This window comes from Hypomesus transpacificus, chromosome 22 (assembly GCF_021917145.1).
Source record: "Hypomesus transpacificus isolate Combined female chromosome 22, fHypTra1, whole genome shotgun sequence".
Classification (NCBI taxonomy): domain Eukaryota; kingdom Metazoa; phylum Chordata; class Actinopteri; order Osmeriformes; family Osmeridae; genus Hypomesus; species Hypomesus transpacificus.
The window spans coordinates 13,411,589-13,438,457 of record NC_061081.1 but is presented as its reverse complement, the minus strand read 5'-3'; the positions used below and the strand labels follow the sequence as shown (position 1 = coordinate 13,438,457).

General features: G+C 48.2%; 2 protein-coding genes across 4 annotated transcripts; one reads left to right on the top strand and one right to left on the bottom strand.

Moving 5' to 3' along the window:
* Window positions 1-199: 199 nt before the first annotated feature.
* On the bottom strand, window positions 200-11,320 carry LOC124484147 (ARF GTPase-activating protein GIT2-like). 3 transcript variants are annotated; one of them, XM_047044903.1, is made up of 20 exons: window positions 11,064-11,320; window positions 10,392-10,525; window positions 10,168-10,280; window positions 9,808-9,913; window positions 9,454-9,540; window positions 9,036-9,166; window positions 8,550-8,644; window positions 8,090-8,135; window positions 7,664-7,715; window positions 7,439-7,511; window positions 7,144-7,241; window positions 6,618-6,729; window positions 6,351-6,502; window positions 5,938-6,090; window positions 5,207-5,413; window positions 4,863-4,952; window positions 3,709-3,791; window positions 3,116-3,316; window positions 1,805-1,868; window positions 200-1,151 (listed from the first exon to the last, which is right to left on the bottom strand). In XM_047044903.1, exons 1-20 carry the CDS (start codon window positions 11,113-11,115, stop codon window positions 942-944), a joined length of 2,259 nt encoding a protein of 752 aa, XP_046900859.1. In that variant the 5' UTR covers window positions 11,116-11,320; the 3' UTR covers window positions 200-941. The 3 variants fall into 3 exon arrangements, with proteins under 3 accessions (XP_046900859.1, XP_046900861.1, XP_046900860.1); XM_047044905.1 differs by having other exon boundaries at window positions 7,664-7,712; XM_047044904.1 differs by lacking the exon at window positions 4,863-4,952.
* A 486-nt stretch (window positions 11,321-11,806) lies between these two features.
* Window positions 11,807-26,724, top strand: sgsm1b (small G protein signaling modulator 1b). Its single transcript, XM_047044914.1, has 24 exons — window positions 11,807-11,857; window positions 13,299-13,374; window positions 15,576-15,738; window positions 15,998-16,153; window positions 16,255-16,322; window positions 16,793-16,935; window positions 17,286-17,417; window positions 17,534-17,658; window positions 18,223-18,290; window positions 18,551-18,714; window positions 19,368-19,497; window positions 20,248-20,374; window positions 20,583-20,647; window positions 20,785-20,930; window positions 21,432-21,560; window positions 21,971-22,144; window positions 22,327-22,386; window positions 22,492-23,901; window positions 24,027-24,151; window positions 24,243-24,325; window positions 24,441-24,550; window positions 24,788-24,884; window positions 25,039-25,206; window positions 25,560-26,724. Exons 1-24 carry the CDS (start codon window positions 11,807-11,809, stop codon window positions 25,646-25,648), a joined length of 4,059 nt encoding a protein of 1,352 aa, XP_046900870.1. The 3' UTR covers window positions 25,649-26,724.
* The last annotated feature ends 145 nt before the right edge of the window (window positions 26,725-26,869 follow it).

The window sequence follows — 26,869 nt, the reverse complement described above, 5'->3', positions numbered from 1 at the left end:
TGGTACACGGTTAGACAGGGTTCAGCACCACACCAACAGAACAGAGACAGACCACGAGCTCTGGTTGCCGGCGGAAATATTATTACGTCGGAGATGAAAACCATGCGATACAGGAAGGCATCAATTGTTTAGTTAAACTTATTTTATGAAAATAAAAGTTGAAATTTCGTTAGCTAGGGATGACATACAGTATCTATAAATAGACTATAGCATTACGATTATATGTATTATGAATATACGTTTGTACACTTTCTTTCTATAAAAAAAAATATTTGGGGTTGATAAAAAAGAATTGCATTTCGGGATGTCAAAAATAAGAAAACCAATCGTCATAATAATAAAGACATGGTCTTGGTTCTATGACGTATGGCTTTAGCAGGGAATTACAATACTTTGGAACATCCATGGAGCCTATTATGACGAGGGCATTTTACTGTGACGTGTCACTGCGCTGGTAGTACACATGGCTGTGTTCAATAACTTTCAAAAGGTTTCAATGTCCAACGTTGGCAAATCTACAATAAATGAAACCTTTGGACAGTCTCGATGTAGTCATTGTTGTGTAGAAGGGGGCAGCAAACAGCACAACCACAAAGCACAAAAAACACCCAACATTTAAAAGGCTGCAACATGTCTATTTATACGTTCACCCAGGTAGACAAGTCTTTAAACTCCACTAATATGCGCTAATACCACTTGTACTCAAAAACAGGGCCTTGGCATGACCCACGATTCTCCAAGGAAAACTTTCTGTAAACTTCACACAATAACCCTATAACGTTTAACTGGTGACATAATACATTAAATAAAAATGCCATACAAATAATAACAGTAATACTGATTACATTGAAATTAGCCAGACCATTAACACATATCAAGAGGGAGGTCTTTGGATTAAAAAAAAATAAAACAAAAAAAACATACAAACAAACCAAACTAAATCAGTTGCTGTTTTCTTTGGTTGTCACAGTGACCAGTTGCTTAGCGGCCTTTGCGATGTCATAGGCGCACTGGATCACTTGCTGAGTGACCAGCTGCATGTCGGAGGGGCGGGGCTCATGAAGCGAAGCCTTCTGGCATTCTCCCTGCAGCCGGCTAGCGCTGGAGGTGAGCAGGCCCAGAGAGTCACGAACCATCTTAGACTGGGGTCTCTGAGGAGGGGGGGGGGGGGGGGGGGGGAGATTAGGGTGGGGGCAGGGGGAAGAGAGGTGTAGAGAGATGGAGAGAGTTTAGCGGGCAGGGGGAGGAGAGGTGTAGAGAGGTGGGAAGAGAGATGGAGAGAGAGAGTTGAGCGTGGGGCAGGGGGAAGAGGCAGGTCACATACTGTTGACAAAACACAGCCCCATACTATGGCTTTTTCCAGGCAGGTGTCAGGCCAGGTATGTTTGGAGTGTGTGTGTGTGTGTGTGTGTATGGGTTGTGTGTGTGTGTGGCCTGGGTGTATGTGTGAAAAAAAAATAAAGAAAATAATTTGTTCAACCTTTCAAAACTTTTTTTTTTTTTCACACAGTGAAAGGGGAGGAGACAACAGAGAAGCCTAAAACAGAGTATAGTAAAGCAGAGCCAGTGTTTCCCCTAGGATTTTTTTTTGCAGTGGGGGCAGGTCAGGTCTAATGTACATTTTGGGACAGGTCAAGTGCACTTTGGGACGGTACTGGGACAGCGAGGAAAAAAACTAAGTTACAAGCCCAGCCCTGTGGCTCACAGTGGAACATCCCAACAGCCTTACACCTGTGTCATCCTCTGCTTGTTTACCAAACACTCAGCCCCTGGTGTTGAGTAGCCCAGGGCGGCAGGGGCTTACCTTGGGAAACAGGGTGGCCATCTCTCTCACGGCCACATGGATCCTTTCAGAGCATGGGACAAAGCTAAAGGGAGGAAAACACAACAACACCCCCTGCTGTTAGACACGACAACGGTTCAATAAACACACAAAAAACCTTCCCTGGATGACTGATGCTGAGGGTAGTCTTGCAAACCAGTTGACCCCCCCCCCCCCCCACACCCCAAATGAACCGTGTGATCGCAAGCGGGCCTTGTTCAGTGGAGCACTCATTATCAAACCATGGCGAGTCCATCAGAATGCCATAGGAACACATCCTGCATTGTTCCTGCATCACAATCTAATAGAGGCAGACGATGCAGACAAAATGGCAGCCAGAGACACGAGGAGTTCCACAGAGAGCAAGGTTTGGCACCCAAGCGCAAAAAGCGAAGCAAAATACCACACAGAGTTTAAAGTTAAGGTCCAAAACCTTGAGGCTTGGTGTCAAAAGCAAGAGTTCAGACGCCAAATAACTGGATTGTAATGTGTGTGTGTGTGTATATATATATAAATATATATATGTTTTTTTTATAAAAAACTTGATTTAATCTAAAAGTAGATTCAACGTTACAGATATCATGAGGCTGAAAATATCAGTAAATCACTGAGGCTTCACGCCTTCTAAATTTGGCGTTCCATAGAGGGATGTTGGCAGTCCTCTTTGTTTCCTGCCAGCTGTATTTAGCACAAGACACAACAACCCCCCTCCCCTCCCCCACCCCCCTCCCCCACCCAGCTCCCCGCCCCCAGCCAGCCAGCACACAGCCAGAGAAGACACAGAGCCTGACAGCCAGGGGCCGAGGCAGCAGTACCAGGAGCCAGGAGGACCCTGGAGGGAACACGTGGAGGAGGAAGAGGAGGAGGAAAAGGAGACCCCGGGGGCCTTTCCAGGGCAGGGCAGCAGGGTGGGGAGGCAGCCTCGATCCAGGCTGTCCCTGTCAGAGCAGGGCACCAGGCCAGGGGAACAGTCTGGGACCCCCACCTCGCAGCAGGGGAGCAGGCTGGGGAAGCACCCCTGACTGGCCCCGAACCTGGAGCTGCCCTCCCCCACGCCACGGGGGGGAGGGAGGGGGAGGGAGAGGATGAGGTGGGAGACAGAGTGAATGCAGAACTCAGGAGGGTGAGTGGAAAGATGGTATGGAAGGAATAACACGATCAGATAACACAATCCTGCTCCACAACTCCACTCAACTGTGTGTGCCTGTGTGAATGTGTGTGCGCTCTCCATGTGTGTGTGTACTTCCATTCGTATGTGTAGTCAGTGTGTGTGTGTGTGTGTGTCTGCCTCACCTGTCGTGCTTGTTCTCCTGGGCGGCCCGCAGCAGCTCCTGGATGTTCTTGGTGATCTGCTCCGTCTTACAGATGACGTCCTCGGTGCAGGGCAGGGTGGAGACTGCCTCGCCCCCCTCCACCTCCTCCTCCTCCTCCTGCTGCTCCCCCAGGCCACCGGGAGAGCCCTCCGCCAGCCAGCTGCAGGCCCGGCCTGACACACTGCACAGGGGTGGAGGGAGGGAGGGAGGCAAGGGAGGGAGGGATGGAGGGAGAGGGGGGAGGGAGGCGAGGGGAGGGATGGAGGGAGAGGGGGAAGCAAGGGGAAAGAGGGTGTTTTGTTTAGGTTGGAGTCAGTTGAAGTTGTACAGTACTCTGTCCAAGACTTTTTGACATACATGGTTGCTCTTTATGTGTCTTTTTTTGTCTTCTGCATAAGTGTGTCAGCAAAAAAGAGAAGCATTTAGAATATTTATAGCTATATCGTTTCATTTCCTTAATCCCTCAAAGCATTTTAGCTTTAGGCTTACTTGATTCTTTTAATTAAAAAACTTTCTGAAAACGTTTGCACAGTACTGCAGACGAGAGCCCTAAAGGGCTCTGGCAGGTCGTACCCAGACTCGTCGAGCTGGGAGAGGTCGGCTGCGTTGTCGTAGTCGTTGTCCGTTACGCCGCCTCGCCCCTCCAGGCTGCAGCCCTGCAGCGAGACAGAAGACAACGTCACACATCCAGCCACGCCCACAACACCGCCTCAGAGCTCCCCAGGGTCCACACCGACACGTACGAGCAGGTCTGAACCGCAGCCAACGCGCATTACCGTGGGGGGGAATTCTCGCAAAAGCGGTGGACAAATCAGAATCATGCTGTCCTGACCCGTACAGCCAATCGGATCGCGAGATCTCCGATGGTTTCAAAGCGAGGAAGGAAAAAAGAAAAGATACAGGAAGGAATGCTGGTTCCATTGAGTGGATCTCGGTGACTTTAATACAGTAAGAACAGCAGTGACCTGGCGTTAGTGCTGGTTCTGGAAGGGTTCTGTTGCGCAGTGTAAACGGGTCAAGTCCCATGGCTGATAGGGAGAGGTACGTTAGGGTGATGAAGCCTTTAATCTGTGTGCATGTTTAGGGCAGGGAGGCTGGTTTGCAGCCCTGGTCCTGTGGGCTTTCAGACTGGGCAAGGAAAGAGCGTGCAGAAGGTCCAGTCCACCTCGGGCCAGAGAGAGAGAGAGAGAGAGAGACAGAGGATCAGAGAGAGAGAGAGAGAGAGAGAGAGAGAGAGAGAGAGAGAGAGGATCAGAGAGAGAGAGAGAGAGAGAGAGAGAGAGAGAGAGAGGATCAGAGAGAGAGAGAGAGAGGATCAGAGAGAGAGAGAGACGAGAGGATCAGAGAGAGAGAGACAGAGAGGATCAGAGAGAGAGAGAGGGAGGATCAGAAAGAGAGAGGATCAGAGAGAGTAAATGAAAAAGGCAGAGAAAGAGACAGAATCAGAAAGAGAGGGAGAGAGAGAGAGAACAGAGAGACGAGAAACAGAGACAGAGAGAGTTCTCTTCGGCAGTAGTGGAGTAGTGGAGTAGTGGAGAGGACAGGTCAGTGAGCTTCAGCAGATCACAGCAGTGAGTGCAGGCAGGCAGGCAATGCTGGAGGGCAGCGAGGAGACAGGAGGCAAGGAGACGAGGAGACGAGCAGGGGAACAGATTCCCCTCCCTCCCCCCCCTCCCCCGGCCTGCAGGAGCTGGCCTCCCTGAGAGGGGAAGGTTCCGGTACTTAACCCTTCGAGCTCTCTCGTCACGCGACCAGGACAAGGAGGAGGGGAAGGTGGGCAGGGAGGAGGAGGCCGATCCCAGAGGGCCACGCCCAATCTAGAGAGGAGTCAAACCAGGTTTACGTGTCTTGCTGTTGGGATGGACTGCTGTGGGTGGAGGGCCTGTAAAACCTTGACCGGGGACACTTACTTTACTGTGAATGGGGGGGGGGGGGGGGGGGGGGGGGGGGGGGGGGGGTGGATAACACATGACTTGTAGGGGGGGCGGGGGGGGAACTAGCGGTGATTCATAAACAGCGCAAACCAAACCTGTCGGGCCCGACACCCCCTCACCAGACCTCCAGGACTTACGTTGGTGGGCAGCGGGTGCAGGGTGAGGCCGTCCTCGGGCCGCGGGGCCTCTCTGTGGGGGTAGGGCCGCACGCCCGAGCCCGTCTCATACATGGACATGGGGCGCCCGCCCCGCACCGGGGGCCGGCCGGGGGGCTGGTGGGGGTGAGGGGGGCCCCCGGGGGCCTGCCAGCGCAGGGTGGTGTTCTCTGTCTGCAGGGAGTTCAGCTGGGGGAGGGAGGAGAGGGGTGGGAGGGCGAGGAAGGGGGAGAGACGGAGGGAGGGGGGAGAGATGGGGAAGTGAGGGAGGGAGGGGGGAGAGATGGGGGAGGGAGGGAGATGAGAAGGAAGGTCGGAGAGAGAAGGGGATGAGGATCAGCTTCTCCAGGCCCTGGCTCTGACAGCAGCTCTACATGATGGAGGAACACAGAGGACTCTGTGGGAAGGAAGTCCTCCTTTCAGGGCCACTGCAGCAGCACCACACTGCCTGCTGCTCTCACTTCCCTTTCTAATTATAGCTGTGCTGTGCAACCATTGTTCTGTGGAGAAAACCCCACACAATACAGCTGCTTCCGGGAGAAACATGTCTTGAGTAGACTTTTTGGAGTGTAGGCCAGTGTAACTTTCAGAAGTGTAGGAATAAAGGCTGGTGTACCTTGTAGAAGTGTAAGAGTATGGAAGTGTATAAGCGATTGAGTGTAGGGCTTGAGGCCAGTGTAGTCGTATAGAAGTGCAGGGTGTCAGGAGTGTACCTTGCCCTGCATCAGGCGCAGTTCCTCATTGAGGTGACAGTTGACCTTGAGGAGCTGCTGGATCTTAGCCTCAGACGCCGTCAGAGCCGTCTTCACCTCCAGGAACTCCTGCACTGTGATTGGTCCGTCTGAGAGGTCAGATGACTCCGAGCTCTGCGGGTGGAGGTGTAGGTGTGTGAGTATATGTGTGTGAGTGTGTGCGCATGTGTGTGAGTATATGTGTGTGTGTGTGTGAATATGTGTGTGTGTGTGTGAATGTGTGTGAGTATGTGTGTGTGTGTGAGTGTGTGCGTGGGGGAAGGGGGTCAACAGGGATACCAAGCTTCAGGTTACGTGACATCGACAGGGAGACATGTAGTGATGGTGTATTTATAGAGGCGCTGATGCTGGATGCCGGCTCGGTGTCTCGTTACCTTGGTGCGCCCCATGTTCCCATTGTTCTCCGAGACCGGCTCGCGGTCCCCGTCCTCGTCCGACGCCACGCTGTCGTAATCCGGCTGGTCGTTGTCCTGGCTCTCGCTGCCATGGCGACTGCTCGTCCCTTTCAGGATCAGCTCCACGTCATCTGCAGACCAAACGCAGCATGTCAGCAGACACACTTCCTGTTTTTCGTCGCCCCCGGCGACCGAGCCAGAGTTGGCCAACGCAGAACAGGAAGGAGCTAGTGAGGGGCGAGGCACCTTTGGGGCTTTCGCAGGAGTTCCCCCGCTGCCGGCGTTTGGCGTCGGTTAGAATGTCGATGACGAGGGTGGCAAACTCGTGCGCGTTGAACCTCGCCAGCTTCTGGCGGCCCTGGAAGACGGACAGATCAAAGAGACAGGAAGAAAAGAAAAAAGGGAAGAAAGACAGAGATAGAGACAGGACAGGAAGTAAGACAGGATGTAAGAAAGAAAGACCATCCAAGACGATCTCATCAGAACCAAAACCTTAACTTCTTTAGACTGAACCCGTGGTTAAGAGGCATGTTATCCTGTGGTGGACTGGGTGCAGTGGTGCAGTGGTGGACTGGGTGCAGTGGTGGACTAGGTGCGGTGGTGCAGTGATGGACTGGGTGCAGTGGTGGACTGGGTGCAGTGGTGGAGTGGTGGACTGGGTGCAGTGGTACAGTGGTGGACTGGGTGCAGTGGTGCAGTGGTGGACTGGGTGCAGTGGTGCAGTGGTGGACTGGGTGCAGTGGTGGACTGGGTGCAGTGTGTGAGGACTTGCCTGGTTCCTAGTGGAGGAGTATTCGGGGTTGACGGGCAGGAAGGGGACCACAGTGGCATCTGTCACCAGACTGCTGTGATTCTGGGTCGCCAGCCACACTGCCAGGGGAGATTGACATTTCCTTCATTTAGCAGACGCTTTGATCAAATACGACATGCAGACAGTGGGTACAGAGAGTACAGCAGAAGATCAAGGATCCGAAGTGCACAGTTCCGACTGTTTCTGCGGTCAGAGTCGGGGAACGGTCTCGATCAGGCCTAAGCTCACGGTGTGAATGAGGGTGAGGTCTCCTCACCTGCGTCGGTTTCTCTCCTGTCTACCTCATCGTAGACGTCCATGGCGAGCTCTTCAAACTGGTGGTTGGTGAGCTGAAAGGATGACAGAGGAACACAGTGAGGACTTCACAAGCTCCTCCTCCCTCCAAGGAACTCAGACCTACTTACTGACATTAAATTCTGAAGTTCCTGAATCGACAAAGAAATGCCTTCCAGAAAGACTGCATAAATACATGCTGACTCACAGACTGGAGCTTCTTCTTCGCTGCTTTTGCAAACTCTGACAGATCCAGACTGCTGCAGACAGAAAAACAGATGTGTACTTAAAACTCTGGGTAAACAACATGAGATTGTAAGTGACAGGCTTAGATACTTACTCATTTCTTAACCATCAAAATGATGCAGCAATGGGAGACAATTTCAATGACAATCGTGTTATTATAAAAGGTTGGTAATCTGCATTTGTATACAGTGCATGATTAAGTGGCTTAAAACTCAGGTAGGTACAGCTCCTACTTGCACATAACAATACCAGTAATAAGAATCCTTTGATCCAAAACAACGCACAGAGGGGGAGTCGAACCAGCTGCCTTTTGATCTAAAGTCACGTACGCTCCCACTGAGCTACACCCACCACAGACGCGTGTATGACTAGCAGTATCTTATCTTACCTGTCAGCCATTTGCGGGATAATGAAGTGTTGTTCGTTCCGGTGGTCTGGTGGAAACACAGAGACAGGTTAGAGAAATACGTCCAGTCTTGGTTTGTGTCCCTGTCACCCAGGCCTGGCCCAGTCTGTGTCCCTGTCACCCAGGCCTGGCCCAGTTTGTGTCCCTGTCACCCAGGCCTGGCCCAGTCTGTGTCCCTGTCACCCAGGCCTGGCCCAGTCTGTGTCCCTGTCACCCAGGCCTGCTCTGGTCCAGTTTGTGTCCCTGTCACCCAGGCCTGGTCTGGCCCAGTCTGTGTCCCTGTCACCCAGGCCTGCTCTGGTCCAGTTTGTGTCCCTGTCACCCAGGCCTGGCCCAGTTTGTGTCCCTGTCACCCAGGCCTGGTCTGGTCCAGTTTGTGTCCCTGTCACCTAGGCCTGGCCCAGTTTGTGTCCCTGTCACCCAGGCCTGGTCTGGTTCTCACCTGGCCTCCTTCCACAGAGGTAGAACGTGAGCCGGTCAGTGAGTTCGTACTGGATCTCCACCAGGCGGTCAGCCAGCTCCTTGTGCCCTGCTTGTCTGAGGGGCAGGGGGTGGAGGTGCAGGGCGACAGGGGGCAGAGGGGGAGAGAGGCGGAGGGGCAGGGGGACAGGAGGCAGAGGGCGCAGCGGGAGAGAGGCGGAAGGGCCGGGGAAAAGTAGGTCATGAACACCAGCCTCATCAACATTAACAAGATCAACACACTTTTCCATTCGTTGTCAAGCACAACTCTGTAACTCCATACAGTCAAAATATAATACGAATTTGGGGGGAATTTTCTCTGTATCTATATCTAGGTATACGCTATGAGTACTGGCTGTTGAGCACTTTTACACATTCTAAAAAAGGAAGGTGGAAGTACCACAGTTAAGCCTCAGAGCCTAGTGAGAGAGTCGGGGGGCCCCGTGAGAGAGTCCAGGACGTGGGGTACCTTGCGTAGTCGATGGGGGTCTTCCCCCCGGTGTCCAAGGCTCCGGGGTCGGCCCCGTACACGGCCAGCAGCTCAGCCTGGCACAGCTGGCCTGCCTTGGCGGCTATGTGCAGGGGGGTGTTTCCCTTCTCCTGGAGGTGAGGGAGTTCAAATGCAACGCAACTTGTGAGCTTTGTGACAGTAGCCTTCTCGAGGGGGGGTTGGATAGTAGAAACGGCACATAACTCAACATGTATGTTTGTAGCAGCCACCCCAAGCACTGCTCCGCCCCCCCCTTCTACCCCAACACCCCCCACCCTCACCCCAACACCCTCACCCCAACACCCGCCCACCCTCTCCCCAACACCCCCCACCCTCACCCCCCCGCCCCTGGGAGAACATTGGAGGGTGCTTTGGTGTCCTGTCGAGGATAACTTACTGGATGGAAGAAGTTGGCCTGGGCCCCCAGGGACAGTAGCCTCAGGCAGGTCTCCAGGTTGCCCGTTCGAACGCTGGAGTGCAGTTGCTGGATGGGGAGCAGAGCGGGGTCAAAACGTTTCACAATTTCATTTGTTTACCAGTCGCTTTTATCCACTCTAAAAAGCGTGGATCTCATACATGGCGAGTTCTACGATTCTACAAGTTCTACTCTGGGGAGGAGGGTATAGCTTTGTGGGTAAAGCACTTGACAGCAGACGAATGAATAGGCCTACGTTACATTATTTCTCCACAATCTTCTAAGGAAACCCTTTGGATGAGGGAGATCGTTCCAGGCTTGGCATTGACCTCTCACCTTGCTGAGGTCCTTGGTGGTGACGTTGTCATCCTCTCGGCAGGGCATCCGGTGGACGAACGCCAGCATCTGGTACTTAGCCTTGATGAACTCCGTTTTGTTGGGGCTGGCAAACGAGAAGCTCACACTTAAGCCTCTCAAGATCTCAAAACATGCGGGATTTCAAACGTGATTTAAAAAAGCGGACATTCTTCCTGTTCCATGCAGTGATGTGGAAGTAAAACGTAGAGGTGGCTGGGTGCAGCTCAGTGGTTAGAGCTTTTGACTGCAGATCGGGAGGTTGCAGGTTCGGTAAAAATCTCCCTGCTGTACGTTCATGAAAGCGTCTGTGTGCTGTGGCTGTTATTATGAAGTACTCACTGCACCCTGTCCTGGGGGTTAGCCTTGCGCCTGCCACTCAGGGCCGTGGAAGGGTCCAGAAGGCTGTGCTCCCATATCGAGTTAGCTCCGTTGCCGTACAGAGTCTGAACCATCTAGGAGAGAAACAATGAATCGTTCCTATTACGCAAGGATAAGGGGTGCAAAATAACACGCGAAGAGATGCAGCAGTGATTAGAGAGGATCTTAACGGCTGTGTCACACACCTGTAATTGGGAGGGCGGCCATGGGGTGTGTGTTACGTGCCGCACTTGAGAGCTGTGTCGACCAAGACCCCGGTGAATGCTGCAACACTCGTCACAGATCAGCACGCCACGATTCGCTGAGGCCCAGCGCGGCTCTGCAACACAACAATTAGTCATCATGTTCTGAATTTATTAAGGACATGTCAAATTAATCTGGGCTATTTGCTGATGTTCATAATTTACGATTGCTCGTCTTGGCCCTGGGAACTCATCTTCTTAAACTGTAGTTAACGACGCATTCTTTGCCAGGCGAACGCCGGCGTACAAAACATGTGCACCTACCGCCAAAACAAATCTGGCATAGCCAGTGATCAGACAGTGATGCCAATGATTGCTCGAGCTGCCTTGTGTAACCACCGGCACTGCAAAGCCAACGGCAAAGTTACCCGCGAGCTAACAACAGCTTCTCACAGGCGCAAGAGAAGATTATACATGCTTGTTTGCCAAGAAAGCTAAAACTGTCTCCAACTGTACAGTTAGCAGCCAATGTAATTTAAGGTTCATTTCGCACAAATGCCCAGATTATCGCTCAATGATATCAGACGAATTATTAAGCATGAATCATTTTGAGATCGTCATGTTTCAGAAGGCAGTCCTGCAAGCTAACTAAACTAGCTCGCGCTAGTAACATACCCGGAGCACTGCAATCAGCGCATACTTCTCTGTTCCGCAGTCGTTTAGACATCCCTCAATGTTGACGAAAAACCGTTAAAAACTACAATTCAGCCCGGCACTCATGAAATGCAGTATTAATACAATTGCAAAACGACGACTTCGGGTATTTTGTCGGGGTGAAATGATAGTTACTTGACGAAAACTATCATTATTAACGGAGGATGGCTTCTATCCCCTCCCGATCTTTTTTTGTTTGACATCAAGTACGGAAAGCGAGAGGCAAGTGGTGTTAGGAGAAAACGCAAACTCCGATTTGAAGGAACACGCTGACCTTGAATCCAACATATAAATAGATGATTTTGTCTACATTTATTGTTTTTTAGGTACATTTATCATGAGTTAAAGTCAGTTATCCTATTCGGGTCTATTGACACTGTTTGTCAATTGTCGCCATAGTGCGACTGCGCGCGCGCTTGAGTGCTTATAATAAACTAAACACGTATAGATTGGGTTTTACTGTCGCTTTAAAGGGGGCGTTCGGCCACACGCAGTGGGGATATTCCACAGTCTACTTCCCACGGACAGGGATTTATCGGAAACGAAAACAGCTATCTTCTTTTGACCACAACTGTAACCTAGCTGTCGAATTGTGCCGGGAGCGATGGGAGGTAAGACAGTGTTATTAATTTCCAGATGCAGATAGCTGTATTATTGCACATCCAAATTAAATAAGCAGAGCATGACAACGAATTGTTTTTCATATGACAGAGGCCGAGACGCGTCAGAAATTGCTGCGCAATGTGAAGAAAGAGGTGGGTTCTTTTTTTTTTACCCTTTAATGTTTTGCTGCTGTTTATCACATTGTAGAGTGAGATTAAATATTTTTGCTAGTATCATCAGTGGATCATTTAACGTTGACCGCCTGTGTGCATCAAAGGTGCGCTTCTATCATTAGGTGTTGCCCGATTCAATAAACATCGTATGATTGTCACAATGTCAGGAATTAATCATTGAATGAATACGATGCCTAAATATATGCAGTTGTCCCTTTATCTTAATATAGGAGAAGTATATTGAGCGTTATTGCCGCTAACAAATAGCTACGTACCTACATTTCTTTATTTTATTGAAATTTTTCTAGCCCCATTGGCTTCCAGCAACTCAAGCTATTAGTGTTTGTACGGAGCTATCGTGACTGTAAAGAGCTGGATGCTACGGCAAACACAATGGGGACAGAGACGACCACCTCCCCTCTGCAGTCACACCATGCTGACCAGTGTCACTGCATGTTTCCTACCTAATCAATCTTTGTGAGTTCACCTGATATATGTGGTGCTGAGAACCATCACGAGACCCAAGCTCTCTCTTACAGACACACTATGGTGAAACATAGAAACTAGGACATTTCAACGTTGTTTACTCAATTCCAGATAAACCTGGAAATCAAGGTTTCTACATCAACATCAAAACCCTCACTATAATCCTTGTTATCTCAATCGTGGTTTATTTATGCTCGAGTTTGTTCCAGCTAAGGAAACTCCAACAGTTTAAATCACGAGGTAGATGTAAGCCTCGCCTCTCACACAACATAGTAATTTATAACAGCGGTCGTGTCGGCCTTACGAAAGCAATCACTTCTCAGCGCTCCCCACGGGAGGGGAAACAGAATGTTTAATTGATCACTGCGAGGGCTGGAGACCTCCACCTTACTGTGACTCATTCCCTGGCTGTGCGTTCCCCTCACCTCTCTTAGCAGTCTGATACCAGATACTGAGACCCAGAGGCAGTATGGCTAGATGAATCTGATCATCTCTCTGAAAGCCTGTTTACATCCGGTGATTTAGTATTATTGGATATTCATACCCCTTTCTCACACCGAATGACCATAAATACGCTTGATATGTGCTTCCTCTGATTACAAATGCTCGATCATCCTATCTGTGTGAGTGTATGGTACAGTGAAAACCCTCACGTGTCTAAACACAGGTTTTGTTTCAGGTTTTGACCTGTCCGTTTTTTTGATAAAGATCCTTCAACGCTGTATGTCTGAGATCTGTTTCTGATTACTTCTTTGCTTGTGCATTCTGTTATCTAGTGGCACACACGGTTCAACCTTTTCTCTGCTATGAAGCTTCTATCCTTTTTTTGGGAGGTTGAAGGAGAAAGGGGGGGGATTGTTTACTCATATAAATCCGTCTGTATCCATCTGTCAAAACAGACCTCTGCCTGAATTTCCCCCTCTACTTTTCTCAGGTGAAACAGATCATGGAGGAAGCGGTTACCAGGAAGTTTGTCCACATGGACAGCAGTCATATCATATCTTTCTGTGGTGAGTGGGACCGTGCAATCAGTTCTATAATAATGAATAATAATATATCATGCGTTAGTGATAAGGACTAAGTGCTTTTGCATGGGTGAGGAAGTACCATTTGAAACAAGTCACAAGGTGGTCACATTTAGATATTCAACATCTTTTTGACCGGAAGTGAGTCAGTGACTAAGTATAGCACCTTATCCTCTCACCCCTACACATATGAATCCGGGTCAAAATAACTCACAAATGACTAAAAGGCCTTTGATTTGTTCCGAAGTATTTAAAATGTTATGACACACATTACACTGAAAATCATTATTAAGCGAGAGAACTACAAACCTACGCACATACCTGAATACCAAACTGCTCTGATTAGATGTGACTAATAGGTAGGAGAGACTGGCGAATGGTCTCTGACGATCTCTGTGTGAGCTCAGTGGGGGGGGGGGTTCATTAGATTACGTGATAACTCCTCCGGGTAAATTATGAACATGTTTTTTGTGTGAAACTGTGTTAAGATACATGCTTTTTAAAAGTTAGTAGTGAATAGTCCAGCTGATTTTCAGGTGGAAGTGAGGTGAAGATTATTTTGTTTGTGTGAAAAAATGTCACGTCTTGTTATCTTACAAAAGTGTTCTCATTTAATGAACCCAGCTGCAGCTTTGCTTCTCCTCCATTAAAATAATCTTCAGCCTGAAACTGTAATCACATGTTTTTCTCTGGAGGTGTCAGACTCAAAATTTCACACTTGGAAATGGACAAAACCGTTGTTGCAAGTCTCAGGCTAGTGTAGTTTTGGGCCGTGTCGTGTTGTGCAGGGACCTGAAAAGATCGGCTAGCCTAATCAGTCTGGTTCTTTTCAGTCAATTATTATTTTCTCTTCACAGGACGCATAAAATAAAAGCCCTCTAGATCACAGGCCGCTATCTCAAAGTTCCTTTCAAAGTATCCTTGAGGCATAGCTTTAATTAGGCTCATGACTAGTTTGACATTTTACCCCACAAAGTGACTGTGTAGGTGAAATGGCCTGTTCTTGCACCTCCTACTAGTCCAATCTGGGTCACGGCTCAAGGCACAGATCTATGACTGTCGAGTACATTGCATGACATTTGATTCATTTAGCAGACGCCTTACAAGCAGTGCCTATAGAAAGCACTGCAGCAAAATCAACGACCAGAAGCGCACGGTATTTCGGGGGTTAGAGTAAAGTTTTTTTATTTACCAGGCAGAGTGCAGGTCTAATTTTCCATTTAGTCATTTATCAGATGCTCTTATCCAGAGCGACTTACACTAAGTAAAACGACATTCCCCAAAGGCAAGTACGGGTAAAGTGCCTTGCCCAACGACACAACGTCTCTGGCGCGGGTATCGAACCGGCAACCTTCTGATTAATAGCCTGATTCCCTAACCACTCAGCCATCTGACTCCCTAATACCAGCAAGCTGAGGAGACCTGGTGCTGCTGCTGGTCACAGCTGTAAGATCCTGCCCATCATCAGGCTGTCTCAGGTGGGAGTATTGCTCTGGAGGAAAACCTCCGTGTGAGTCACCTCCATGGATATCTTAGCAACCGACGTTTGGCAGATTTCACTCTATTTCTGGTCCTGCTGAGTGTCACCTGTGGACTCTTAATGTCCTCCCAGAAAAGGCGGCTTGATTGATGCTTTGAGATGTATCTGAGTACACTAGAGTGGAACATAGCACAGTACCACACAGTACAGCACAGTATCTTCCCTGGATACTAGACAGATCGTTTCATTTATTTTAGTATCTCAGAGAGTTCCAGTAGAGTACAACACACTAAAACTGTGTTCATTGCACAGCAGCAAGTACAGGAACACTGTCTGGTTGAAATTACAAGGGGGATTTACAGCTTCTTCTAACAGAGTTCCACCCACTCACTCTTTCTGTCTCTATTTCTCTCTTTCTCTCTCTCTATATATATATATATCTCCTTCTCTATTCTGTCTGCTTTGTTTTCTCTGTCTTGTGTTGTTGTGTCTTGTTATCTCTCTCTTTCTCTCTCTTTCTCGCTCTCTTTCTCTATTTCACTTTTTCTCTCCATTCTATGTACTCTGTTCTCTCTTTCACTCCATTCTTTCCGCTCTCACCCCTCTCTTTCTTTCTCTCTCCCTCTCTCACTCCCCCCTCTCTTTATCTCTATCTCTCTCACCCCCCCCTCTCTCCCTTTCTCTCTCTCCCTCTCTTTGTTGACAGCTGTGGTGGAGGCGTGTTTGCTCCATGGCCTGAAGCGAAGAGCAGCCGGCCTCCTGTGCAGCAACAAGGTGGCCGCTCTCTTCATGAAGGTGGGGAAAAGCTTCACTCCTGCTGAGGAACTCTGCCAGAAGGTCCAGGAGCTGGAACAGCTCATGGAGAACAAGTAAGACCCCTCTCGTCTCATCTCCTCTCTTCTCCCTCCATGTCCTTATTCTCTCCTCTCCTTTCCTTTCCTGTTCTCTCCTTTCCTCCTCTCATCTCCACTCCTTCCTTGTTTTTTATTGTCTCTTAAACTCCTCCCCTTTCCTGTTATCTTCTCTTATCTCCTCCCCTTGTCTCCTCTCATCTCCTCGTCTCTCTTCACATAGTCTTTTCCTCCCTTCTCCTCTCCTCTTACTCCACTTGTTTGCGTGTCCGTCCAGCAAACAGAACCAGTACCAGTTGAATAACGACGGTGTGAAGAAGCAGTCCAAACAGGCCAACGTCACACCTCAGGCCCTGAAGCACCTGTGGATCCGCACGGCCCTCATGGAGAAACTTCTGGACAGGATCGTCCTGTACCTGGTGGAGAACTGCAGGTGAGGCTTCACCCACTCGGTTCAGCCTGCAGCTGGAACTTGCTTTAATGTGTAGGCATTTATACTGATATTTTTGTTGTTGTTTTCTTTTCTTCTTCCAGTACATTTTACGAGAGGGAAGCCATGCTAACAGATCCGGTGGACGGGCCGATTCTTGCTTCTCTGTTAGGTATTTATGACAAACCGTCCACACAGGTTCAGTTTCCAGGACGTAGCTGATTGTCTGTTCAGATAAGAACTCTCCCACAGAATTTAAAGTCCAGGGAACATTACTTCGCCTTTAGCGTGGTCGTGACTGCCCGAGTGATCACACAGATAAACAGTCAGGGAGCTTGACAGCCAGAGAGAAGCTGTTCAGGGAAGATGACCTTATCTTATCGAAGGACACTGGTCCCGTAGTGCAGAAATGTCAGGGGAAAATAAATAATAGTACTACCAGACTCCAAATTGACTTTCTGCTTACTTTGATAGCAGGAGAATCCATCACTGGTAGGAAAAAAAAATGGAAATAGATAAATAAATAAAAGGTTTGGTTTCTGTTGGGACAGAACGTTCGATTTCAAGAATCAATAGTCTTTGTTTTCTTCCTACCAGTCCTTTCAACGGTGCATTTTTCTGTGTCCCTGGTTCCTCTGGCAGTGGGGCCCTGTGCCCTGGAGTACACCAAGATGAAGACGGCAGACCACTTCTGGACCGACCCCTCCGCTGACGAGCTGGTGCAGAGGCATCGCATCCACAGCGGACACTGTCGCCAAGACTCCCCCTCCAGACGCCCTGCGCTGGTCAGTCTGACAGTGGCTCCTCCCCTACTGACATGTCTGTGATACAATGGATCACGTTGGCTAATGTTACTGCAATACTGCAAATAAACATGGTCCTGCATCATGGGTTCCCTCTTCTCACGTGGGCCTGCAGATCCATAAGAGACAGTGGTGTAACTGTGTTTGTGGTGGGCCTGCAGAGACAGTGTAACTTTGTTTGTGGTGGGCCTTTTAGAGACAGTGTAACTGTGTTTGTGGTGGGCCTGCAGAGACAGTGTAACTGTGTTTGTGGTGGGCCTGCATAGACAGTGTAACTGTGTTTGTGGTGGGCCTGCAGACACAGTGTAACTGTGTTTGTGGTGGGCCTGCAGATCCAGAAGAGACAGTCCAGCGGCAGCATGGATGACCGGCCTCTACTGTGGGCGAGAGACTATGTGGAATCCCTCCATCAGAACTCCAGGGCGACCCTGCTGTTTGGCAAGAACAACGTCCTTGTCCAGCCGGTGGGTGTGAGGGGGGAGGGTTGGACAGTGTGTGTGTGTGTGTGTGTGTGGTATACACATAGTGGAAGTGGAACACACACAAGGTGATGATCATGGCTGCCCTCTCGTCTCTACAGAGGGACGACATGGAGGCCATCCCAGGGTACCTGTCCCTCCATCAAACTGCCGACCTCATGACCTTGAAATGGACGCCCAACCAGCTCATGAATGGCACTGTAGGAGAGCTGGACACTGACAAAAGGTGACCTGAAAACCATCATGAATAAACAAGTTAATACATGCTGTGTTTCCGCTATGTTGATTTTGCCGTGGCAGCCCGCCACCTACTGGCCCGCCACTGTATCAGAAATAGGGTTGTACAAAATTTTAGGCCCTCTATCAGCCATGATTGTTAGAGTGCATGTCGGAGAATAGCACGGACACGCGCTTCACAGCGCAGTTTAGATTGCGTGTGTGCGTCCTTGAGAACTGTAAGTCGTATAACTTATGTTGTCAGTTCATTTAAGCCTGTTATTGTATTAGCCTATAGTTCTTGCAAATTTAAATTAAGTTAACTGGTGATTTCCGTTATTTGTATTCTTCCCCTGCTAGCGAATCGTTTAGTTTCATTTGAGTATGTATTCATTTTAGCCAACATTTTCATTCAAAGCTACTTTCAGTGGGAAGATTTGAACCTTCGGCCTTTCGATCTGCAATTAACTGGTCTATCACATATTCATATATAATAAAATAATGTAAACATGTACTGCCTAATAAGACCACAAACTAGAACTAATTAAAATTAAACTTTTGTTTTTCCTAACAGTGTTTACTGGGACTTTGCCATGACAATTCGTCTGGAGGAGATAGTTTACCTGCACTGTCATCAGCAAGGTGACAAACCCTTTTCTTTCATCTGAGTACACATTTTCTTTTTGTTCCTCTGTGTCTGCTAGTACCTCTGTCTGCTCAAGTTTCCCGTTTTTCCTTTTGTCGTTTGTAACAAGTACGTTTTTTGTACGAGTAAATGAGAATTCGTCTTTCTCTTGTCCGCTGCTTCCCACCAACCTACTTCACCCTAGGAGAAGTCCTGGTTCTTCTATTGCCCCTCCTGTGTGTGTTCTGCTGGTGTGTAATGGTTCTCTGTTCCTCAGTGGACAGTGGTGGAACCGTGGTTCTGGTGAGCCAGGATGGGATCCAGAGGCCTCCGCTCAGGTTCCCCAGAGGGGGTCACCTTCTCCAGTTCCTCACCTGCCTAGAGACGGGACTGCTTCCTCACGGCCAGCTCGACCCTCCCCTCTGGTCCCAAAGAGGAAAGGTAAGGCGTTTATTCCTATTTTTCCCCATTTCAGTAATTGTTTTCGCTTTTATTTATAGCGATGAGCAAGTAGTGTATGTAGACAGGACAGCAAAAGATCAGGGATCAGAGAGTACATTGTTCTAAGAGGATTTTAGTGGTCAGAGTCAAGTTATCGTATATTTTCCAGACACGGTGCAAAGTAATCACATCTCAGCTATCACGCGGAGGCAACAATGAGGAAATCTCAGGAAAACACTATCAGTGTTACGCCGTCCTTGTCACTGAGCAGAGGATGGCCTCACTTTACCTTGTCATGGGGACATTTTCATGAGGGGTAACGATGAGGAAAAGATTCAGGGACGATAGCGTAGGGGAAACTGTCATTTACAAGGCGCTGGGAATGGATTTCCGTGAGGGGCGTTGTAAACAATCCCCGCCGGTGAAAGGCCATAAACTCTGTGAGTCGGCTACGCTCGTGCTGAAGTGTGCGTGGGATCTTAATGCGCTCTCCAGGCACATCTCAGGAAATTTGCGAGGACCCGGGTAAGAGATTGCCCCTGAGATAACCTCCGTCGTGGAGTTGTGGGGAGGAGAACCGGAGCGACTGTGTGTTGATGCGAGCCATCTGCATTTGTGCTGACTGCTGAGCGACCACCTCCTGTCACCAACAGGGAAAGGTGTTCCCAAAGTTGCGGAACAGGAGTCCGCAGGGGTCATGTGACTCTGTGTCGGACAAGGATGACGACGAAGCCACGGATTACGTTTTTCGAATCCTGTTTCCTGGCAGTCTGACGGAGTTTGGTACGTTTGTGTCAGTCTGGCCTCCCAATACTGGTGGGTCTAAATACTGTAGGGTGTAGACATAATAATGATATCCTCTTTTCCAGCCCTCTGTCCCTCACACACACACTCACACTCATACACACACACACACATACTGTACGTAATTACATATTGGGTGTTCATGTTGTTGTGTGATAATATGGAATGCAGTTTTTCCATTTTCTTCTTCTATTTTTCTCTGTTGAGTTAATTTCTCATTGTCTCACTTGTCTACCTAGCCCATGTGTGTTGCTCTGTCAACCCCCCTCAGCGGTTACCTTGGAAACAGACACTCTGTGAGACCATGCATGGGTATCCAGTTGCATTTGTCACACATCCATCCTCTGCCTTGGTTTGTTGCTGTTCTCCATGATTTTATTTCATTTATTGTCGAATACAACCTTTTAATTTCCTGACTAATAGTTCACCCAAATTTTGATGTTGACTTTCAACTTGTTGATAAGGATGATAATGATGATGATGATGGAGATGAGGAGAAGGAGATGATTGAGGATGATAATCATGGATGAGGAGCATTATGAATAAGGATGATGAATGATTATGGATGAGGATGATGAATTATTATGGATGAGGATGATGAATGATTATGGATAAGGATGAGGATGATGAATGATTAAGGATGAAGATGATGAATGATTATGGATGAGGAGGATGATTACAATAACATGGATGACACTGTTGATGATGGTGATTCCTGTCCATGTCCAGTGGCTCCAGAGTTGGTGGATCAGGGCGTGAACATGTGGCACCCCACGCCCAGGAAGTCCTCCTGCTCCTCCTGCTCTCAGAACGGCTCCTCGGATGGATCCCTGCCTAACGGCTGCAACCAAGACAGGCAAGCGAGGCCACAAGCAGGGCCAAAAGCAGGGCCACAAGCAGGGTCACAAGCAGGGCCACAAGCAGGGTCACAAGCAGGGTCACCAGCAGGTCCACAAGCCCAAACACATCTCTAGCAATGGCTTCAATTCCGTTTTCCATTACTTAAAAGATATTAAGTCTACACACATGAGGAAGTGAGAGTTGTTTGGTGTTTTTCTTCACAGGGCTCCCTTGAAACTGCTCTGTGACACGATGAAGTACCAGATCATTTCCCGGGCTTTTTACGGCTGTGAGTTCTTCGCTCTCGTGCTAGTTTATCGGTTATCATTTTTAACAGTTCCAATGATATTACATATGAACATACCCCAAAGATGGCTGATTCAAGCCTTCAACTTCAATAGCAAGTTTCTTCCTGTCCCCTTGCAGGGCTTGCGTACTGCCGCCACCTGTCCACCGTCCGTACCCACCTCTCTGCTCTGGTCAACCCCACCATGGTGGACCCCGACCTGCCTCACGACTGCAGAACTGGCCTCTCGGTGGAAGTCTGGAAAGGGTTCCTCCTCGACTGCTCTGTAAGACCTACCGGCTACTTTACGGTGTTGAGGGGCGGGGGGAGTTCTAATCTGCAACCTCTAGATCAGCAGTCAGATGCTCTAACCACTAAGCTATACCCTCACCGTGTTTTTATGTGATGCTAAGAACACATGACCCCGAAACTGTGGTGACGTTCTGCTTCAATAGTCATGACAGCAAGGTCATGAATGGTTGCTTGTTCATAGGCTCCCCTATGGCAGACTCTAACACCACTTTAACTACAAATAATACATATTTTTTAGTCTGTATGTGTTCGCGAAATGTTTTACATTTACAGGCGCGACATGTGGTTAACGCTACCTCGTCTTTTTATCTATGACTCCACACACAAGATTGGCTAGACATGTGCTTACATGTGACTGTTTGGGTGACTAACCTCGATCAAACCACAAATTCACGTACACGACGAGTCGGATTTCACGTACAGCTTCGTGTGACGGACCCTGACTTAACTTGTTGTGATCCCGTTTTCGTGGCAGGCCTACGATGAACAGGAGCTCATGAGGCGGGTGTATATCGGGGGCGTGGACCCCACCCTGCGGAGGGAGGTGTGGCCTTTCCTCCTGGGACACTATCACTTCTCCATGACGCACAAGCAGAGGACACAGGTGGGTTCTGACACGGAACCATCCACCATGTTGCCCTGACGACGTGATGCTGTTTTGTGACGCTGTACTACTGTGTGTGATATTATATGTAAAATTGTGTTTTTGTGGCATTGAGCCATTTAATATTGTAGTTGAAATGTTGATATTGTTGAACTGTAGTTGAGATTATTGTTATGGTTGCACTATGCCTGGTAGCTGAGATGTTATTACTGCACTGTTCCTTGTAAAATACAGACTGTTGCTTGACCAAAACACTACACTTCTGATCCTAGATTTTTCTGTGGTACTTTCTTCTTGCACTATTTGGATAAAAGCATCTACTAAATGAAGAAAATGTAAAATGTAAATGTGATGAAAGCCAAACTACGAGCCGAACCAGGAAGTGACACGGCGTCTGTGCGTCTCTGCAGGTGGACGAGCAGGTGAGAGCCAGCTACCAGCAGACCGTGGAGGAGTGGCGGGGCTGTGAGTCCATCGTCAAGCAGAGGGAGAGCGAGAAGCATGCGGAAGCCCTGGCGAGGTGCTCCTCTGGGGCCAGCGCGGAGAGAGGCGTGGTGCAACGAGACTCCACCCTCAGCGCTGACGTATGGCAGCCACCATCATGACATGAGCAGTTCTGATTATGTATAGATATGCAGATCGATCTCTATCTCTCTTCCTCTCTTTCTATTATGTCTGCTGGGAAAGGAGAATGCTGTTTTTTCATTTATTCTGTTTGCTTTGTTGTTGTTTTTTCCTGGTTAATGTTTGACTCCTCCCACACCAGAACATCAGTCTAGACCGCCAGAATGCCCATTCCCAGACCGACTCCAACAGTAGCATGCAGGTGGGTGGGGGGCGGGGGCTTTTGTTATCATGGTAACTACGATTACAAGCACAGTACAAGATGAACATAAACATCTTCATAAACATCTACATGTTCCCTGACCAGGTATTTGGGTCTGTCGAGGAAGTGGATCAGATTGAATCTGAGAGCAGGACCGAAGAAGCCAAGCCCGACAGCCCCGTGAAGGATGTCCCGGATGTCATCCCAAACGTGGACTCCAATTCTGGGGACAGCTGCTCCTGTGAGCCCCCTGAGTCCAGCCTGTCGGATCCACCCCCAGGCCCAGACTGCAAGGTCACTTCCTCTGCTCCGGCTGTCAGCCCCACATCTCCTCGGCTGACAGTAGAGACCCCAGGGGAGCAGAGGGAAGAGGAACCCTCCCTAGAGGCCAAGGCTGGGTCACCACCGGCGGAGACTCCTCTCCCAGTCACCAGAGTAGAGAAGGACCAGGACGTTCTGACGCAGGCCGAGGAACAAGCTGATAAGAAAGCAGAGACCAGAGACTGGGAGAACGAAGTGGTCCAACTCTCGGAACTCGAGGGAATCCAGGAAACTCCGGGGTGCGTCGAGAAAGAGGATCCTGTCAAAGATGCCGGGAAGGTCTCCGGAACGTCCGAGATGGAAGTAGACAAAGCCAAACGGTTGTCTAAAGGTTTGGACGCAGATGACGCAATTCACCCAGTAAGAGCAGCTCCGGAGAACGTTCTGAGACTAGAGACCGAGGTGTCAAATGAGTACATTCAAGCTCCTCCACTTGGGCAGACAATGGGAATTATAACACAAGTGAGCAAAACCACAGACAAAGAATCTCTCTGCCGGTCTCCAACAGAGAAACCCAAAGATCCTTTGGTAGAAGAAAAAGCAAAGGTTACCAAAAAAGCAGAGAAGCCAAGTTCTCCTGGAATTGACAAAGTCGAAGACGTCGAACCCTGTCAGACAAGTGAGACTTTGAGCGGCGAGAAAGACGAGAAGGACGCTGAAACCAACGTCTCCGAAAAAGCCCAAACCAAAACCCCCGACTCTGTCAGAACCGCACCGCCTGAGACAAACGCTTTCAGATCAACAGACGTGACGTTAGCTTTAGCCTCAGAGCAGCATGGTCCTAGCGAACCTACCACACACGGCCTGGACGCATCCCAACCCAGAACCGGCGAACACGAGGCACCTCAATCCAAGCGGTCTCCAGATATGGCGGACTCCGACGACTCCCCCTCCGCTCTGGAGATGGAGGATATCCCCATGGCCCTGGGGGGGTGTCTGACCATGGGGGATGTGTGGGCCAGGCCCCCGGCAGGCCTGGCTGCCCCCTCAGTCTCCCTGGGCCTGGGGGTGAGAGCCCTGGAGATCCAGCCAGACCCAGGCTGCAGTACCACTCCTGAGGGGACGGACACAGCCTTGTCTGAAGAGGAGCCGGAGATGGAGAGCTTTTTCCCTCTTCCGGAGATGGAGGAAGTAGGGGAGAAGATCCAACCTGTGGAGCAATCTCTAACGCCTCCTGGAATAGTCCCATACTCGGTATGCACCACAAGACAGAAACCGCTAGTGCTTCTCATGGTTGACTTTAATTTGCAAACTGAATTGATGTGATAAGCTTTGTTTTGTACTTGATGGTAGGCATTTGTTTTCTCACTTTGTTGTAGCAGGAACAACTAGATCTGTACTTGATCAACCTGCATCGCATTGATAAAGACGTCAGACGATGTGACAGGACATTTTGGTACTTCACACCAGCCAACCTGGAAAAACTGCGTAACATCATGTGCAGGTTCGTTCATTTCATATGGCCCTGCTAGCAGTTTGCTATCAGGACTCTACTAAACAGATAACACAATAATACAGGTTTTTTGTTGTTGCAGTTATGTCTGGCAGCACCTAGAGATTGGTTATGTCCAAGGCATGTGTGATCTGCTGGCCCCCCTTCTGGTCATTCTGGATGACGGTCAGATCGATTATTCTCTGCTTTTTTTCTATAAGATTAAAACTCTTTTGTCTTCTTTCCTAGAAGTGGGCAGATGAGTCATTTGATATTATGTATGTGTGTTTGCGCTTCTTAGAGGTCATGGCATTCAGCTGTTTCTCCGAACTCATGAAGCGGATGAATCAGAATTTTCCCCACGGAGGGGCTATGGACTCACACTTTGCAAATATGCGTTCACTCATCCAGGTATAACGTGTGCACTCGCACTCCAACTTTACTAGTGAGGACATTTGGTCCCCGTAAGGGTAGTTAAACCACAGTTGCATATGACAATATAATTATGTATTTTATTTTGTTTACTGACGTGTCTCCCCATTACTTTGTTGATGTGTTACTTTGTTGATGTGTTACTTTGTTGATGTGTTACTTTGTTGATGTGTTACTTTGTTGTGACAGCTGTTATACTTTGTTTCTACCTGCCAGATCCTCGATTCTGAGTTGTTTGAACTGATGCAGCAGAATGGAGACTACACACACTTTTACTTCTGCTACCGCTGGTTTCTACTGGACTTCAAAAGAGGTAAACATGAGTCTTGACGGCTGTGAATGCAGGGGGAAAAAAATGTGTTGTTAAATGTGACTCGCATCTCTCACATGCAATACCGATATTGCATAGGAAAACGTGTATGTTTTTTTCTTACCCGGGCACTTGCCTCCTACTTGTCTCTCCCCAGAGATGGTGTATGATGACGTGTTTTCTGTGTGGGAGACTATCTGGGCGGCCAAGCACACCTCCTCTGGGAACTTTGTCCTCTTCATCGCTCTGGCACTGGTCGAAATGTACAGGGACATCATCCTAGAAAACAACATGGACTTCACAGACATCATTAAGTTCTTCAACGGTGAGTGTAGAAGATTACTTTTCAAAGTGTTCATTAGAGATGTCCAGAAACTGGGATCCCCACACCTATTGTGTTGTGATACTGCCTTGTGCCTGGTAGCTGAGATGTTATTTTGCACTGTGCCTGGTGAATTACAGGCCATTCCGAACTCTTATATAATATGCAGACCGTTCCTTAACTAAACTCTAACCATCAACGTAATGTTAGAATTGTGTACCTGATCCTTGATTTTCTGCAGCACTTTCGATGTGTACTTTTTGTATGTCACTTTGGATAAAAGCTACATTTGACTTTTTAAATTATTATTATGAACTGTCACTTGACATCGTGTTCTTTTTCCAATCTTTCCCCAGAAATGGCAGAACATCACAATGTCCAGCAGGTCCTGATGATGGCCAGAGATCTGGTCCACAAAGTGCAGACCCTCATTGAGAACAAGTGATCCAGCATGCAGTTGTTCATTCCCTATCACTCTGTGTAAAATTGTGAAAATTGTGGCACACATAATGCTCATGTACTAGGGATACCCTATATATTTATAAAACTGAAACCAATATTCAGAAAATGGTGAGGAATATGGTGGCCGTGTTAATATCTATCAATATTTTTTTTGTTGTATCCTGAAATGGCCAGGTAGCAGATCTGGAAATGTATGTCATACCATGATCATTGCACAACAGTGTTTCCAAATGTTTCCAGGTTGTACTAACAGTCAGCGATTACTTTATTAATAAATGGAATTGTTTACCTAGTGTATGTAGGCCTGCCTGATGTACAACCATCTTTGCACATTGCTTCAGGGTGTTACAGTATTAGTTTTGCCTTAAATCAAGTTATTTTGTTCAGGGATATTGCTGTCAAACAGAACCAAATGATTACATTTGCATACATCTTTTGTGTTTAGCAAAAGCAACATAGAAATAGTGCACATAGATAATACAGCTGAAAGTCGAGGATCAAAAGTACAGTTCTAACAGTATTTCAATGGTCAGAATAAAGGAACTGTTTGTATTTACTAGGCACAGCAAACCGCAAAGTAACCTTAACTTGTAACTCGTAGTTGATTTGTTTGTATATTGGCATCATGTAGCTGTGAGTTAGACCGGTCTTGAACAGAACTGCCGGAGAATTAGCCTGCATCTCTATCAACTAGGAAGGAATCTGTTCCCATGGCTGTTAATGAAAACCAACATATTGTGTCACCTAGCAACAGTGTTTCTGTGTCTGTGCTTCTGTCTCAGCAGAAAATATCTTCTCACGTCTTTGCATCGCTGATTGTGAAAATGTAATTTGTGGTCGATAACTGAATTGTAAACACATGACGTTCAAAAGTAATCTGTAAGTTGCACAAAGTAAGATATTTGTTTATTCTATGAGACAAAAATGAGAGAGATGAGAGACTAATAGACAAAGTTAGACAAGAATAACTAAATAGAAAGAAAACTCTTATTTTTTCAATGTCTTCTTAAAATGGTGTAATTATTACTTTGCTGTGTATTAAACAATCAGTATATTTTGCAATCATCATGGTGTATAGTGTTTGGTCACAAGTTGTGTATTTATATCTTTAAAACCATGAACGTTGTCAAATTTCATACATTAATGAACTCACAATTGTTTTAGGCTTACATATTTTAAGTAGAATTTGATGAAAGACGAGAGA